At 30.6% G+C, this 17,420-nt stretch overlaps 1 protein-coding gene across 1 annotated transcript in view; it reads right to left on the bottom strand.

The window, feature by feature from the left end:
• Positions 1–441: 441 nt before the first annotated feature.
• The window catches only part of LOC142329360 (uncharacterized), a 69,919-nt gene continuing 52,940 nt past the window's right edge, over positions 442–17,420 (bottom strand). The window contains exon 3 of the mRNA XM_075373869.1: positions 442–2,049. Within this exon, the coding sequence (XP_075229984.1) occupies positions 540–2,049 (1,510 nt within the window). The 3' untranslated portion in view covers positions 442–539. The remainder of the gene's footprint in view (positions 2,050–17,420) is intronic.

Here is a 17,420-nt window from a genome sequence, read left to right as displayed (position 1 = left end):
TTAAGAGTGCAATAAAAAGCCATTATTTCTAAACTTCTGATAAAGCATCTAAATTGATTTTTATTAACATAATGTAAATATAGTAATTTTTTGTATTTAATTAATGTTTCTAGATTTTGTCAGAAATATTTCATTGGTTAAAATATATTTAGGAACTGAAGTAAAGTGATTGTATCATAAATAATTGTTTTTTAATTAGTCATAAAATTTTCATATTATATGAAGAAGATTAAAATGAAATTGTATTTTTATTACAAAAATTTATTACAATAATTATTATTTTTACATATGCTTAAAATAAAGTTATTGTTTATTTTATTAAACATATTCATATTTATTTTAACATATTTTAAAACAAATATGAAGAAATTATTTCTTACAATCTATTTTGTACAAGATTATATTATAATAAAAATTTCTAAAAAATTATAATTATGGTTTTATACAAAAAGTTACTGTACAATTATAATACAAATGACAGGTAATGAAGTGTTAAGTTTTGGTAATAAAAAACAATTCTTTAATTTATATGCAGTCTACTATAAACTCCAGTCATCATCAGTTAAACATACTTTCTCCCACATTGGCGTCACAATTTTTTTCCATTCTGGAACTTTAACATCTTTCCATTCCGGAACTTCAATAGATTTCCATTCATCTTTCCACGCCTGTTTCTTTTGTTTTACCCATTCCTGTTTCTTTTCATTTTTATATATTTTTACTGGTTCTTCCTTCCAGACTAGTTTTTTATCAGCTACCCAAATTTGCTTTTTCTCTTTAACCCAATTCTGTTTCCATTCTTCTTTCCATTCTAATTTCTTTTGTATCTGCCATTCTTGTTTTTTTTCTATTTCATATTCCTTTTTCCAAACTGGTTTCCAAGTAAGTTTCTTTTTCCATAATCCGTGAGTCGTATATTCCCATCCATGTTCATCTTTACCTAATTTTTTATCCCCAGGAACCCATTCTTTGACCCATTCTGGTTGATACACTACTTTCCACTTTGGTATTTTGTATTCCTTCTGCTGTGGTACTTGTACTTCAATCCATACGGGTTTTTTTACTTTGTCCCACTTCTGAACCGTGACTTCTTTCCAAGCAGGAACTTTTATTTCTTGCCAGTACGGCTTTTGTACCTTTTCCCACACCGGAACTTTTACGTCTTTCCATATTGGTATGGTTACTTCTTTCCAAATAGGCACTTGAACTTTCTTCCAAGCATGTTTATAAACTTTTTTTGATACCGTCTTCCATATTTGTACCCATTGTGTTTTCCAGATTAATTTCTTTGTGCATTTGCTATCACTACCATGAACGAAGCCCCCTTGATGTCCACCATATCCACCCCCTTTATGTCCGCCATGTCCACCCGCACCATAACTGCCTGCACCATAACCACCCCCGCTATATCCATTCCCACCATAGCTGCCTCCTCCTTTATATTTATGACCGCTGTAGCTATGACCTGAATAGGCTTGCCCTTCTAAATAGCCACCTCCATTTTTGCCACCATTACCTACATGACCTCCACTTCCTCCATAGCTATGACCTCCTTCATACCTTCCATAACTATAACCATGGGTTTCACCTCCTCCAGAGCCTCCAACTCCATAGCTATTTTCATGACTACTTCCTCCTCCCCCTCCATAACTGTCAACATGACTTGTATCTCCTCCATAAGCTCCTCCACCAGCATAGTTGTTTCCATGATCACTTTCTCCTCCTCCATAGCTATAACTATCACTATGTCCTGCATTTCCTCCAAAATTGTTTCCTCCACTGTAGCTACTTTCATAGCCACCTCCTCCTCCTCCACCACCATAGCTGTCTCCAAAGCTGCCAGATGAAGGTCCATAGCTACCTACATGATCTCTTCCACCTTCATAGCTATCTCCGTAATTGTTTCCATGGCCTTTAACAAAACTAGCGCCACTGTAACTGTTGCCTCCTCTGTAGCCTCCAGTGTCTTGGCCTCCTTCACTATTTGTCCCGTATCCTCCTCCATCATTTCCTACCCATCCTGCGTGGTGTGCCACGTGAATTTCAACACTGAAACAGAAATATTATCTAATAAAAATATTATTTTGTAAAATGTTATAAAACATAATATATATATCTATAGATGTTTAAGATATAATAATAATCTACATTTGCATTAAATATCAATCGATAATTAATAAACAAGTTAAATTAATTCACTTAAATTATTTTTATTGAGCCAAATTTCTGCAGGAAACAGAACACTTGATCTTGGAAGTAGGCAGTAATTCAATATCAGCTATTTACATATTAATCAAAACAAGAAAAGAATGGACTGGTGTTATAACAAAAATAAATAATTAATAATATTAAATGATTCTATTAAGCAGATGATTTAATCTTAAAAATTCGACCACTTTTTAATTTACATAGTTTTTTGGTATGTTACTTGTAAAATCAATGGTTTACAAAAAATTTTTAACATTTGTTTACCATGGTTTAATGTTAAAAGATGCTGGGATAAATGTAATTAAACCTTTGTGGAGATAGTTGGTCACCGCAAATTAATTTCCAACCATACTGTAGTCATTGAGTATTACTTAATGAAAAGGTGTGTTTAAAGAAAAGGAATATGAAATAGTAATTATTACAGTTTGCTATTGCTGTGGAGACAGATATAACACCTGACTCCAGCACAGTTAGATCAATCTATTATTAATATTCTATGAATATATTTTCTACATATACATGAATATGTGTATTTTGTTTACTTTTCTCAATGTTAAAAATTAATTACTCATTTCACCGCCCTACCTTTTCTCCTTCATTTCATCCAGCTTTGAAATAATATAATTGTTTAAATTTTATTTTAAGATTACACAAGTGTAGTTTATCATAGATATACCAGTTTCTATGATCTATCCTCCAAATCTACTAAAAGATCATAACTGATTGCAACACCTGTAATCTCTAGCAACCTCTTTAACATGAAGAAATTTTGATATCTTTACATTTGAACATTTTTAATTTTCACTTACAGAATTTTGGTACAACTAAAAGTAAATATATATTATTTATTTGGATTGATATTAATAATATGGAGTATAAAACATATCAGGAATGAACAGATATGCTATTCTAAGGTAAAAAAAGGGAACTGCCCCAGTATTTACCTGACTAGAAAAACACTGATCAAAATAATCAAAACAGCATCATAAATTACACAATCAATTAGAAAACAACAAATAGAAAAGACTAAAGTCCATACTAACAATAAAATGGAAGTACATGAAACAATGTTAACGTAAATCGTTCAGGTAGTAAATATTAAAAATAATTAATAATTCAGAAGACGTTAATGGAATGGAGCTGCAGGAAATTCTGGCCTTTTTCTTTTATTAATTAATTAGTTAGTTTTAATAAAATTCATAGTCAAGTAATATTGTTTTATATAAGAAGATATTTTAACTGTAGTTTAAATAAACTTCCCCAAGTGATAATATTATCATTCTTCAGATGAGAATATATGTGGTATAATAAAATGATGAAAAGCCTAGTATTTTATTACAGGGCTTTAAAGCAGAACATTACAGTTTGTTACAAATGACCAGTTTAATCATTCCAAGAGAATCTGTCATATAATAAACAGTGACAATATGGACATGATAAACATTATTATCATTAATTAGACACAATTAGCTCTCTTATTCCTACATGAAAAGCACAGTTATACGGTATTATCCATATTTAACGTTAGATGATTTCAGTTCATCTGCTAAAACATTTTTTAAATTGCTAATATAGAATTTTTAAATGATTATATTCGGATATAGATACAGCTATGTTATTGGTGAGATGGATGATAATGAATGGTTTAAGATTTTATCGCAAATCATTAATAAAAAACAAGAAAAACATAGCTCTGGTATTGGACTTACATTCTACAACTTGAAGTAAGGATCTACATTTTATAAATATATTCTTATCAAAAGATCAAATTTCAATTACCTGTTTACGATTAGTAAGGTATGACTAACCAATTGTAAGCAACCTCTCTGATACCATAATTAATAATTTTTATTTTACACTAATTTTTTATTAATAAAAAAATATGGAACTAAATCAATCAAATGCTTAACTAGGATCGCAAAAGAAATTATAAAACAAAACCTTTTTGTTATCTACACTATTTTTAAATATATTTTAGAAACTGGGAAATGACTATGTCAGTACCTAATACTTTCCTAAAAAAACCATGATGAAATTCTGACAATATGTTATGCTTTTCAGGAAATGTTTAAAGTCTCATAAATTTTCAAATACTTTAAAATATCGTCGTTACTGGAATTGATCTATTTAATTTTATAAATTAAGTGCCTAACTTTTCTTGAAGACTAGAGAAACAACTGAAGTCTTAAGGCAGCTGGGAAATTCTGTGTTGTTGAAAGTTCTATTAATTTAATTTGTAAGACTTTTTTTTTGTTTAACCTCCGGGACCACATTAGGTATTACTTCAGAAGATGAGATGAATGATTTTTAGTGTATGTGAAAATGCCATGCCTGACCAGGATTCACACCTGGGACCTCCGGATGAAAGGCCAAGATGCTACCACCCACGCCACGGAGGCCAACAAAAATTTGTAAAAGCTAGTAAAATCAGATTACTTTTAAAATACTGGCAGGAACTTCATCCTTATCTACTGATTGTTTACTTTTTACATCTCAAACAGGTTTTAAATTCCTGGATATCAGTGGGAGGCTGATTTGTTAACAAAACTATTCCAGGTGAATGCCTTTGTTTGAAATGAATCAGTATTATTGTTGTTTCTAATGCTAGAAAATGAGAAAGTGGAGGTCAGGTTTTTGTAGTTTTGGTAAAGTTATCTGTCTTTTTAATTTTGAAATCCACTCTCACTTTACATAACTGTCCCCATTGTTTTATATATATTGTCAAAATTGGATATTAAGTTATCATAACACACTCTTTTAATATTATGAATATCTTTAGCATAGATTGGTTTGTTATTCTTCAAATAATCTTTGTTAAGTTGTCAGACAAATTATATTTAGACATCTCATAGAAATTCCTTTTCATAAAGATGGATTTTACAATACTTTTAATAACACATGCGGTTTTCTTCCTGAAAAGAATTAAAGATATTTATTGCTCATCTTATTTTTGCGTGCCTAAATTACAGTATTGCAGTTGATGATACTCATGATCAGAAATACCATAAGCTGCACAAAAAGAACAAAAATTAGGTTTAGATAAATTTGTAAAAATAATGTTTTATAAAGGAAGTCATGGTACTCATAATTCTAGTTGGCTGAGAAGTAGAAAATATAATGATGTCAAACAAGTTTGACACATTTGACAAATTTGTCTGATGAGTTTATGGCTAACAATGTCAAACAAGTTTGATGTCATAGCCCCAGGAGAACCAGCCCTCCAATTAAAAAAAACGTCTAGTAACATTCAAATCATTCTTCTCTTAAAAAATATTATATTTCTAGAAATTCTGTTTGTTTTAAACAAAACTGAAGCAGGCAAACTCTTGATTCGTGCGTGTATGTATGTTTTGTTTATTACAATTTTAGTGAAACAGAATTTATTGAGAGAGTAATACTAACTAAAACAAATGTTTTTTTTGTTTTTTTTTTTAAATTAACAGAACTCAAAGAAGATATTGATCCCCTCCTGATAAAAAGTAGTTGGCAAAGTATTGAATAGATTTCCCAGCTATGCTGGTCTGAGACTGTAGAAAACAAACCACACTTCATTTACATTTATACTTATCATCCTCATTCATTCTCTGAAGTAATTCCTTATGGTCTTTCTGGAGGCTAAGCAGATAAAGAAAGATGAAGAAGAAGCTTTGCTGGTCAAGTCAAACAATATTTTCCACAACTTTTACATTGTTCACAAAATTGTTCACAGGAAACCTTTTAATTAGTTTTCTCAGCTTTGCTGATTAGAAAATCTTTTTGATAACTAAACTTTTTAATGTTCTTAATAAGATATTATAATGTTAAATACAAAATTAAAAATGCGTACTTATAACAAATATAAAATACACAAATATATAAGTAATTAAATTTTTAATAAAAAAAATACACAGAAAAGAGAATGTACTCGTATATTTTTTAGAGGTGGGAGATGACTTTTAAGAAATATATTTATAAAAATATTCGTATACAGGTTAACATTAACAAATTTGCTTAAATAAAGTTTTATCTACATCTAAAAAATCCTTAAATAAAGGCTAAAATATGAAAAAGAAGTTTTTCACAAAATTTTCTGCATTTTAGGTGTGAGGACTATAATTTAAAGAGTTGTAAACATTTCACGATAGCTTTAATATATGAAATAAAAATTTTCAAAAAATTATTTAAATTGAAGCGAGATATAGCAAAAGAACAACAAAACATATTTTTCATTTTTAATAGGTGGAGGTTGGTGGTTTTTTGAAAAACATTCCTTTTGGTTTATTTATGTATGCGTTTTAGGTAACAAACCTTTAAAAATATTTTCTCTAAAATGCCTACGAAAAAAGTCGAAATTGATTTATTCGCGATATCCCTCTGTACCCTTAACGAATTTTGAAAAAAAATTAATATTATCAAGCAAAATATATAGAAATATTTTAGCCAAATTTGAAGAATATCAGTTAGGTGAATCCTGAAATATAAAGCGAAAAGCGGTTTGACACATATATATATATGTTTTTTGGTCTAGATGAACTAATTGGATGCTAAAACGTAAATATTTTCAAAAAACCCTACATCCCAGTTTTGATGTGATCACCATAGTGGTAGTATTTTCTGCGATGTCTTTGACCATGACAGTCGACGGTGATATTAATTTAAAAAAGTGGTTTGGTTTATAACTGCTAAAATTTATTATATTAAAATTAATATTTACTACTGTTCTATGTAAATATAGATATATATATTTTAAAGAAAGTCATTGAGATTTGAAATATTTTTTGTAACGTTACATAATATGATTTTTTTTTTTTAAAGTTATTAATAGTGAAGAGCGCATAATGGTATAAATTATAATAATTATACAGGTAAAAAAAAAAATATTGCTACATAAAATGAAAATAAATATGAAAGAGAAAGCATGTATTCTATGAGGGAATAATTTATTTTCAGTATAGATCCATATTATATATCATTGCTCTCTAGTATAAATACGAATGTGGGCGCGTGGACACACACAAACGAAGGTAATCTATATAGATACTAAAACTAGATAAATCCATTTTAGAAAAAATTCAAAAATTTGTAAACATCAAATGAAAAATGTAAATTTTATAATCTCTTTTCCAACAATATTTCAAACAAAAATAATATTGATATATACAAAACAAAGCCACCTTGAATAGTTTTGTCGATGAATCGGTACTTTTATTTCCTGTTGATAAGAAGGAAGTTAGAAGTTTTATTTAAAATATTAAAGAACAAGTATTCCGTAGGAATTGATGATATTCCAGCCAGTATTTTGAAAGAGTCATGCGCTCTCGTTATCCCTCATATAAATTTAATAAATCGACAGTAGAGTATTTTCCAGGTGCATTAAGATGTTGATACTTCCTTGATGTTTCACTCTTCAACTTTTAAGAAAAGTTCGTCCCTTAATATAAAAAAGCTGACAATACAGTTGTTTCTGATGCACGGTATACACACACAACTTAATTTAAGATATTTATCATTTTATTTAAATATAATATTTTTTCATTTATTTAATTCAACAATTCTAACTAAAGCGCGCGCGCATACCGTATTTAATTCGCGTGGGTGTGACGGTACTAGCGACAACGGTCGGTACTGACTAAACTAATGTAATTTTACAACTTACATAGAACAAAATTTCGCTTTTACAGGCGGGATACTAGCTAGCCGCGAGGTTTAACGTACCAGATACCGAGCCAACCGGGCTATCGAGTTATCGAGACCCAGCCACACAGAGTTACTTTTTTACACTTTAAATTTTATCCATTTATTTAATTCTAGCGCTCACAACATGCATTCTAGTGACGTCACAACATAGCAGTAGTTTAGAGCAGTGTTTGGGGTGAGGGTGCGATTTGCAAATTTTTTTTGCAGTTATTGTTATTTTTTAATTTTTAATAAACGTGCCTAAGAAAAAATTACCTTAATTAGACGAAATCTCGAGATACTGAGGGTGGACCTTGCTCTACAGCCTTATCTCCGTGATCTTTTAAGTTGAAAATTTAACGACATCAATATCCTATATGTAGAAGTAATCTGACCAAGTTTGGTCAAAATCTGTCAGTAGTTCTGGAGATATAAGGTGATTTAGTGGCCAATACCGAACACACGTACAAAAGGAACATTAACATCTAGAAAATTTCCATCCGGTTTTTTGGGTTTCTTAGATGTCAAATACCAAGATTCGGTGCCCAAATTGGACCGATTACAATACTTTTCTTTCTAGAGCTATACTTCAGTTACAGCGCAATCTAGACGGGAAGTAAAAAATAGTTCAATAATTTCATTATCGTTTACGATAAATCAGAAGTGTTTGAAAATTATTTAAAATAGAATTTTAAGATTTCTTGAAAAAACTATAAACTAAGCATCGTTCTTTTTAGGAAAGAATTATCTACTAATAATGCCATTTTCAATATAAAAAAATATTTTTAATAGCGTAGATAACAAAAAAGTTCTTAATAATTATATCATAATAATAAAAAGATAATGGATAAATGTTTAAAAATAAAAACATGGTTCGTAATGGTATCATTTTAAAAATAGGTTATGTTGAGTTAAAGTCGTTTAATGTATCTCAATGCTGAGCAGTTATTTAACAATTACTGAAGCTATATTTAGCTAATTTTAACTTTAAAAAATTCCACTTTTAAAACTAGGAATGAAAAATATTAAATAGCCTCCATTTTTGTTAAGATTGTCTGAGCTTGTTTTTTATTCATCGAAATGTCCTTTAAATGATGTGTTACAACCTTACCGTTTAAAAATTTTCAGTTGTTCCCTGTGGGAGCTTTGGTTGGGGTGATCTCATTCGGAAAAATTGATAATTTTATTTTAGGAGCATTTGATATATTTCATTTGTATACTTTTAACTGATGAAAGTTATTTAAGGGTTTCCATACTTTACGAAAAGTGTATATATGTTTTAACAATCTGTATTAAGTATATATATATTTCTTTCCTGGCGAATACAGTTAGAACAGCTAGCTACATTAAAGGGGTAAATATTATAATTGCTAAAAAAATAGGGTATCGAGTTTTTTGTAAATCTTTACGTTTTAGGATCCAACTAGTTCATATAGACAAAAAAACCATGTATTTATGCGTGTCACTGACCTTATATCTCAGGATTAATTGAACCGATTTTCTTTAAATTTGGCACAAATATTTCTATATGTGGGGAATTGATCACATTAATTTTTTTCGAAATTCGTTTAGGGAATGTGGGTATCGTGGACAAACAATTACGATTTTATTCAGAGGCATTTTTGAGAAAACTTTATTGAAGAAAATTTGCTACGTACATGTATATATAAATAATAAAAAACATTTTCTTTAATAAAAAATCAATCCCCACCTCTTAAAATAGAAATATATGTTATTTTTTCTTCTGCTCTATCTACCTTCGGTTCAATCATTTTTTTAAATTTTTTGAAAGTTTATATTTCATATATAAAGTTTCGTAAGTTGAAACGTAGCGTCCTCAACCATTCTATTTGGTCTTACCGGACTATTTCGCTTTTCCTAGGTCAGATGTAATGGTGAGTTATCTGGATTCTTTAATATCAAATCAGGGGTCCTTAAAGCTCTATCTTAGAACCAGTTCTGTACACGATATTTAATTTAACCTTACAGCTCCGGACAATGTCACCGGCGCTTCGTTTGCTGTTGATACAGCGATCCTCGCCGCTGACAAGGACTCGCACTTAGCCTCCACAAAGCTACAATCGATGTTAAATCTGATGCGCGAGTGGCTAGCAAAATGGAGGATAAAAGTAAATCCGAATAAGTCAAGTCATACTACGTTTGCATTGAAAAGGGGTGACTGTCCTAAAGTCCATCTGAACGGGGTCGTCATCCCGCATTCTGACCGGGTTCGGTACCTTGAGCTCCGCCTTGATCGTCATTTAACGTGGAAGTACCACGTGAAACAGAAAAGGAAGCTACCTAAAGCTATTATAAGAGGTTTTATTGGTTGTAAGATAGGAACTCAAGGTTGGCGGAATCTATTGCAGAGGCACCGTGGTTCGCTTGGAATGAGGAAATTCACGACTGTTTTGAATTGACTTATGTTTGTGACGAGATAACAACGGTTCGGTTTAAATTACAGACAGCGATTAGACAATCATGTGAATTTTCTAGTAGTTAATCTCCTAGACTACAGTGAAGATGTCCAGCGACCGAAACGTCAACTTGAGATAGACTTGGGATATATGATTGACACGTGAACTGGTCCGGTGTCTGGCATGTGAAAAACGTCTTTACTATGCCTTACTGAGGAGCTTAGCGTCTTTCTATTTCTTTCCTTGAACTTGTGTTGCTATTTTGTTTATCTGTATCTATTGTTTAATAATGTTGTGGATTCTTTTTTGATTTGTTTTTTCACTAGTTTATAGTGAACTTTTGAGTCATTGTCATCTCAATTAATGCAAGTGTTTTGATTTATATAGATTTTTTATGTATATGTAGTTTATTTATCTAAGGTTCAAATCCTATTAAGGCAGTTACTTTTATACGGTTTTGAATACCGGTGATCTTTGGTGTTTTTTTTTCCAGTTTAGCCTCCGGTTATCACCGTCAGATATTACTTCAGAGGATGATATATATATGAGTGTAAGTGAAGTGTAATTTTATACAGTTTCAGGTGGACCATTTCTGAGATGTGTGGTTAATTGAAACCAAACCATCAAAGAACACCAATATCCGCTATCTAGTACTGAAATCCGAATGAAAGTAATGCCTTTAATAGGATTTGAACGTTGGAACTCTCAACTTCGAAATCAACTGATTTGCGAAGACGTGTTCACCAATAGACCAAACCAGTGGGTTGATCATTGGTGGTTGGGTTTTAATTAACTACACATATCAGGAATGGTCAGCCTAAGACTGTGCAAGAGTAACTTCATTTACATTCATACATATCCTCCTCATTTATCCTCTGAAGTAATAGCTTACGCTGGTTCTGATGGCTAAACAGAAGAGAGAGAGAGAGAGAGAGAGAGAGAGAGAGAGAGAGAGAGAGAGAGCTTATATATATCTTTATTTATATATTTACTGTTTATTAAAGGTGTTCGCTGGAAACGACCTTCACGTGATTTTTGCAATGCAATTTACTTGTGGTTCTTTAATCGAAGCCGATTGTAAATACACGATTTGTGAGACCGGAAAAAATATAGAACTATAAAGAAATGTCAACAACTTAAAAAAAAAATTATAGACCTCTAGCCTAAAATACAGAAAAGTTTTTAAAATTTTCTTTTTCTTATTTTAGCCTCTGTTGATGGAGTGTTAGATTTTGAAAAAAATTTACTTAAGCAAATTTGTTAAGCTTTGCCCTATATATATATATATATATATGAATATTTTTAGAAAAAACTATCTTTAAATTTATTCCTCACCTCTGAAAAATATATATTCAGTTTTTTTTTGTTTTTAAGCTCTTAATTTTTATAATTTTTTTTTAGCAATTATACTCTAAATATAGCAACATTTTGGTTGATAAATATAATTTGGTCAGGAAGGTTAAGTAAGACTTAAATCTTTTTACTGAAATTTTTCTCTTTTTCGCCATTGTGCACTAAAATATTGTGTAATTAAGTTATTAATATTTCAAATAAAAATCTGTCAAAAGCAAAGCCTGGAAAGTCATGCAACCCTTTGCTAGCTGTGTCATTTATTTTAATAAGCTACATAGATGAGAGCACATTCAGCAACCGTAGTAGAAAACAGAGCTTATAAATGCAATAAAAACATACCTATAAAATATAAATGTCTCAGTTGCATGTTTAGAAATTATAGCCAATTTAATTTTAGATAAATGATGATAATATTAACATAAAAACGTGTACCATTATTTTCTGTTTCCATATTTATAACGTGTTAGCTAACAGTTAGTTATATTTGTAATCGGTTAGAGTGATATCAGAATCTATTTACTTCATGTTTAATTAATGTTCTCGAAGTCATATGTTAAATGTAGGTCAGGTTTTAACATATGTAGGCCTACCAGTTATAAGGTGTGTGATTTCGATAAAGATCAAATATATTTATAACATATCTTGTTTGCTATAGCTTATTTATAGTAAGTAACATGCTATTAAAATGACCTACATATCTAACACCCTGTCCGTTTTTAATATGAGTATGTATAAATGTTATCCTTAAAACAAAATCCAAAGTACTTAACTAAATTATGAGCAATATATTCTTCCGAGCACCTTATTTGTATCTTCTAATCATAAAATTCTTTTTGCAAAATGATTTTTTAGAGCGAAATTCGAGGTGATTTTACTTGTTGAAAATCAACAATGTTTTTCATATTTATTTATCTTCATTTCTTCTCCTGACCCGTTATTTTAAAAATTACATTTTTACTTTCCCGGCTATATACGAGCTCGTACGTAGCTATATAAGGATGATTTGTCAAAGGTTTTTGATAATTCTCAACGTTTTCCACCCTAAAGAAACCATTAAGAGAAAAATCTAATGTGGACACTACATGACTTCCTTGTACGCTTATTAAATTACATATACACTTTTTTTTTTTTAAAATGAAAAGTACATAAAATTTTATTAATAACTTCTGAATATATTTAAATTAAAAAAAAAGTTTAAAACCAAAAAGGGAGATGAAGTCTGATTCAAACCGATGTGCTTTCCCCCTTGTAAGATCTAAATAGAAATTTTTAGATTGATGAAAATTAATTAAAATTTTATTTGGCTATAACTCTGGAACCAATGAAAATAAGTACCACTTATGATATATCGTTAAAAAGCTCTCAATGAGAGCTTATTACTAAAGTTAATAAAGTCCAAAATCCAAAAAAAAATTGAATTTTGGACACTTTTGGTCCAGTTGATTTTAATCAAAAGGGGAGGTGTACAACTAGATGTTACGACAGTCTTAAATCCATAATTTCAGTATCCTTCGGCTAATCGTTTTTGAGTTATGCGAGATCATATCTACAGACAGATGTCACGCCGAAACGGATTCAGGGATGGCCAAAATGGATATTTCCGTTGAAATCTGAAAACCGAAATTTGAGATTATAATACTTATTTTACATTGTACAAGGAAGTAAAAAAAAAACTCAAACATCTTTCCCGATGGATGTATCTATTTTCGTTTAAGTGTAAATACAACTGGACGAACTGATTTTTGTCAAGCTTGTTACTGAAGTATCTATTTATAAATTTAGAATTTATCGTATTAAAATGTTGTGCAAATTTTTGAAAGACATTGAAGAAATTGACTAATTTTTCATTTTCAATTTTATTTATTTAGATGATTCCTTAAAAAAAAAAATGTAGCATTTTGGTAATATGAATTTAATTTATTTAAAAAAAAAAAATTGTTTAAATGAAACTGTTTGTTTAAGGAAAAATCTTGAAATCATTCATGAAACCAGTTTTCGAAATTTACCTTCATTTTGTCAGTCTGGAAATGTATAGCAATTCCATTGTCAGATTTTTAAAAGTATGAGTTATGATTTTTTATAAATATGTTCGTTCTTTCTTTGACTATGAAAAATTGAAATGTATGATTAATTTAAATATTCGAAATTTATAGAATTAATGTTATATTTCTTTTTTGTTATTTTAATAATTTTTAATTTTAAAAAGGAAATTAATTTTTTAATTTATAATGAAAAAAAAATGATTTACCGTCTGTTGTAAACATTTTTATTGGACATAAAATTAATATTAATATTCCGTTAAAAATATAAAATCATCTGTTCTACTTATAAGGTAGAGTTTCTGTCTGCAATTGCACATAATTTCCTTCTACTAAAATGTCGTTTACCTATTATTACACTAATCGATTAATATAAATCTGACTTTCATTTGACCTTTACATTTAAAAATTAAAAATAAATTTAAAATATTTTGTTATTGTTTTTGTTTTATCAATAACTACAAAACGACCCCCCGCGAAAATGTTACATGATTTATGTTTCATTACATATGATTTTGTTAAACGTTTTTGCCAAAATCCTGAATATTCTAAAGTTTTTTTTTGAATTCTGAATTTTTAACACATCTCTAGCCCCAATGTTTTCCTATTTTATCCTCAAAACACGAGTATAATTTTAGATAAATTATTCGTATAAAGAAGTATAAATCGTTCGAACGAATGAATTGTTCGAGACGTATAAATGGTTCGAACGATTGAATCGTTCGTGCAGCCGTCCGGCGCACCACCATTGGTCTGCTCTGCGCCAATAGCAGCTAAAATAAAATTGAGAGCACATACAACAAACAAACACATGGACTATCCTTTTTTTATGGAGAGTGATATTAATAATGGCGTTCTGTGCACCCACAGTGTTTATTATACTTAAGGTTGTGAGAATAATACTTATAAAAAACCTGTTCAGTCTATTAAAACTATCAGTGTACTGTAATTTTTTCATAGTAATAGTTCGGTCAGCAAAGGACTCGAAACTTTCTGGAGTATGGAGATTTCAGAATAGTCACCCCATCTAAAAAACATAGTTATAGCTGGTTACCTGTCCTTCGTACGGGTAAAAAGTAGTTTGCCCTGTTCTTAGCGTTACAGAGAAAACTGCGAGGAAGTAATCGTACTTCGTTTCTTATTCTTTTTTTTTATTATTCTCTTATTTTATTTTTTTAACTTTATTTGTGTTTTTGTGGAAAAATCTGTGAACAATATATTCTAAAAAATGAACATGTAAACAGTATTTAATGCTTTTCTTTCTGGAATGTATGCATATAGATTGTTCCCACAGGAGACTCTGGAGTAAGCCACATACAGTTGTTCATGCGAAAGGCATTGATTCTCCAACTGGAAACCAGCCACTTAAAGTGTCTGTCTTAATAACTTATTTATTGTCATAAAAAAAAAAAAATTAAATAGAAACTGTAGGCATTTAAAAGTGAAGGGCAAATTTAAAGAAATGTACACGATACACTGGTTTTATCTTTAAAGATAATTTTCTCGATAACCGAAAGAGATATCGTAAACGAAAAAAAAGAGACCTTTGTTGTAGAAAATTTTATATCAAATACAGCTAGTGGTGTCTGAATTCAATTTAAGCAACGGTTTGGCCATAGTAAAGTTGAGTATCGGAGAGGAAACGTAATCCGGTTATTACCGCAAGCCGTTAAATCCGCTATTATCTTGAAATAGTGAAATATTTTTCAATGGCAATAATCCTACGTTCTTTCCCGGTATAAAAACTATGTTAATGTAAAATTTCAATTCAACCGGTTGAGTAATTTTTACGTGTAGGAGTAACAAACTATCAGAAACCACAAGATTTTTATATACCGGGTGATTCAAAAAGGACGTAAAAACTTTATTTAGATATTAAGTTTAAGTTTAGAATATTAAATTTATTAAGTTATTAAGTTTAAATATTAAAGATTAAGTTTATTTAGATAACTTACAGATTCGGTTGTGGTCGCATTTAATATCAAAACACATCAAATTTTGACTCATATAGTTCATTAATACCGAATTCAGCCATCAGTGTTGTTAAAAATGGATAGATTTACTGGTGCGGAACGTGCTCGCTGTGTGCTTTTGTACCACGAGTTGCTGTCAGTAACTGCAGTTTAATATAATTTTCATGGAGTGAATGGTAGGAAGTCTCCTAGTAGGCATACAATTTACTGTTGGCTCGAAACTTTCATTGATACAGGTTGTTCTATTAAACATACAAAATCACCAGGACGCCCACGCTCTCTGAAGCTACAGTGGAGCAATTCAGAAAAAGCTTTGCACTAGTCCGAAGAAATCAACTCGACGTGCGTAACATGAGACTGGAATTCCACAAACGACTGTTTCGTGCGTATTACGTAAACGATTGCTGTTGATGCCGTACAAACTAACCGTGGTTCAACACATTACAGATAACGACAAAAATGATTGGCTGCAGTTTTAAGTGGAAATGATGGATAGAATTGCAGGCAACATTACATTGCATTACATTTTTAGACGATGTAATTTTTAGTAATGAGTCAACATTTCACATCAGTGGCAAGGCGGTTGGAAAAAGCACAAATTATTCATAACTGCCGAATATGGGGTAACGAAAACCCTCATGAACTTTGCAGCACATTCGTGATAGCCCTAAGGTCAATTTTTTTGTGCCCTAAGCAAAAAAAGACCGTTCTTCTTCCAGGAGGCAACCGTAAATGGTATCGTTTACCTGGACATGCTTCAAAATGTTCTAATTCTATAGTTAGACGATGACCACCAAGATGGACGTCAATAGTGTCAGTAAGACGGAGAATACCTCACTACCGCGTAGATGTATGAGACTTTATTGATACTCGATTCCTTCCCAGGTCCGTGGGTTGGTCGTGAAGGTCCAATTGCATAGCCACCTTACTCCCCAGATTTGACCTAGCTAAATGTTTTCTTATGGGATTTCATTAAAGATCGAGTTTATGCACTACTCTTCTCTGCTGATCTTGTTGAGCTAAGACTTCGAATTAACGTCGCAGCTGCAGAGGTAACGAACTTGCTGACTACAGTCTGGAATGAAATCGAGTTCAAGTGGGATGAATATCTCATTACAAATGGAAGCCATATCGAACCAAAGTGAATTTTGGGTGAAAAAATTGATCTGTTTTTATATAAAATGAAACCTGACCCAAATAAGTAAGTTTTCTTAATAAATCTTTATATGCTTTTAAAGTTGTGAAGTCCTTTTTGAATCACCTGGTATATAATAAACGGGCGATTTAATTTTCTACAAACTTATTTCATTTTAACGCGATGTAAGTTAATATAAAAAAACAAAGCATGAGTAATGATGAGGTTTTACGGGGATAAGATGAGGTTTTACTGTTAATAATTGGTTTTTCACCTGAAACTCTTTTCAATCTAATCTCTAAATAACTGATAGAAAGGTTCTCAGAATCATTTTAAACAACAAACTCCAAGTCCAAGGAAAATGTTGGATAATTCCCAAAAATATTTTCTACACCATGTCAGAATCAATCATCGATACCATGAGAAAACGAAGACACAGAGATATTATGGACACATATTACGAATGCCAAAGACCAGACTGATGAAACAAAACTTCAATAAAATCAAGAATTATAAAGTGAAGAACAGTTACAATTAGTTCAAGGAGATCGAAGATAATTTTTTTCTTCCTGTTTAGCCTCCGGGAATAACCGTCAGGCATTACTTCAGAGGATGAATGAGGATGGTATGTATGAGTGTA

Source organism: Lycorma delicatula, chromosome 8 (genome assembly GCF_047948215.1).
Source record: "Lycorma delicatula isolate Av1 chromosome 8, ASM4794821v1, whole genome shotgun sequence".
NCBI lineage: Eukaryota > Metazoa > Arthropoda > Insecta > Hemiptera > Fulgoridae > Lycorma > Lycorma delicatula.
Note: the sequence above shows the minus strand (reverse complement) of the source record. Positions and strands in the feature narration are given on the sequence as shown.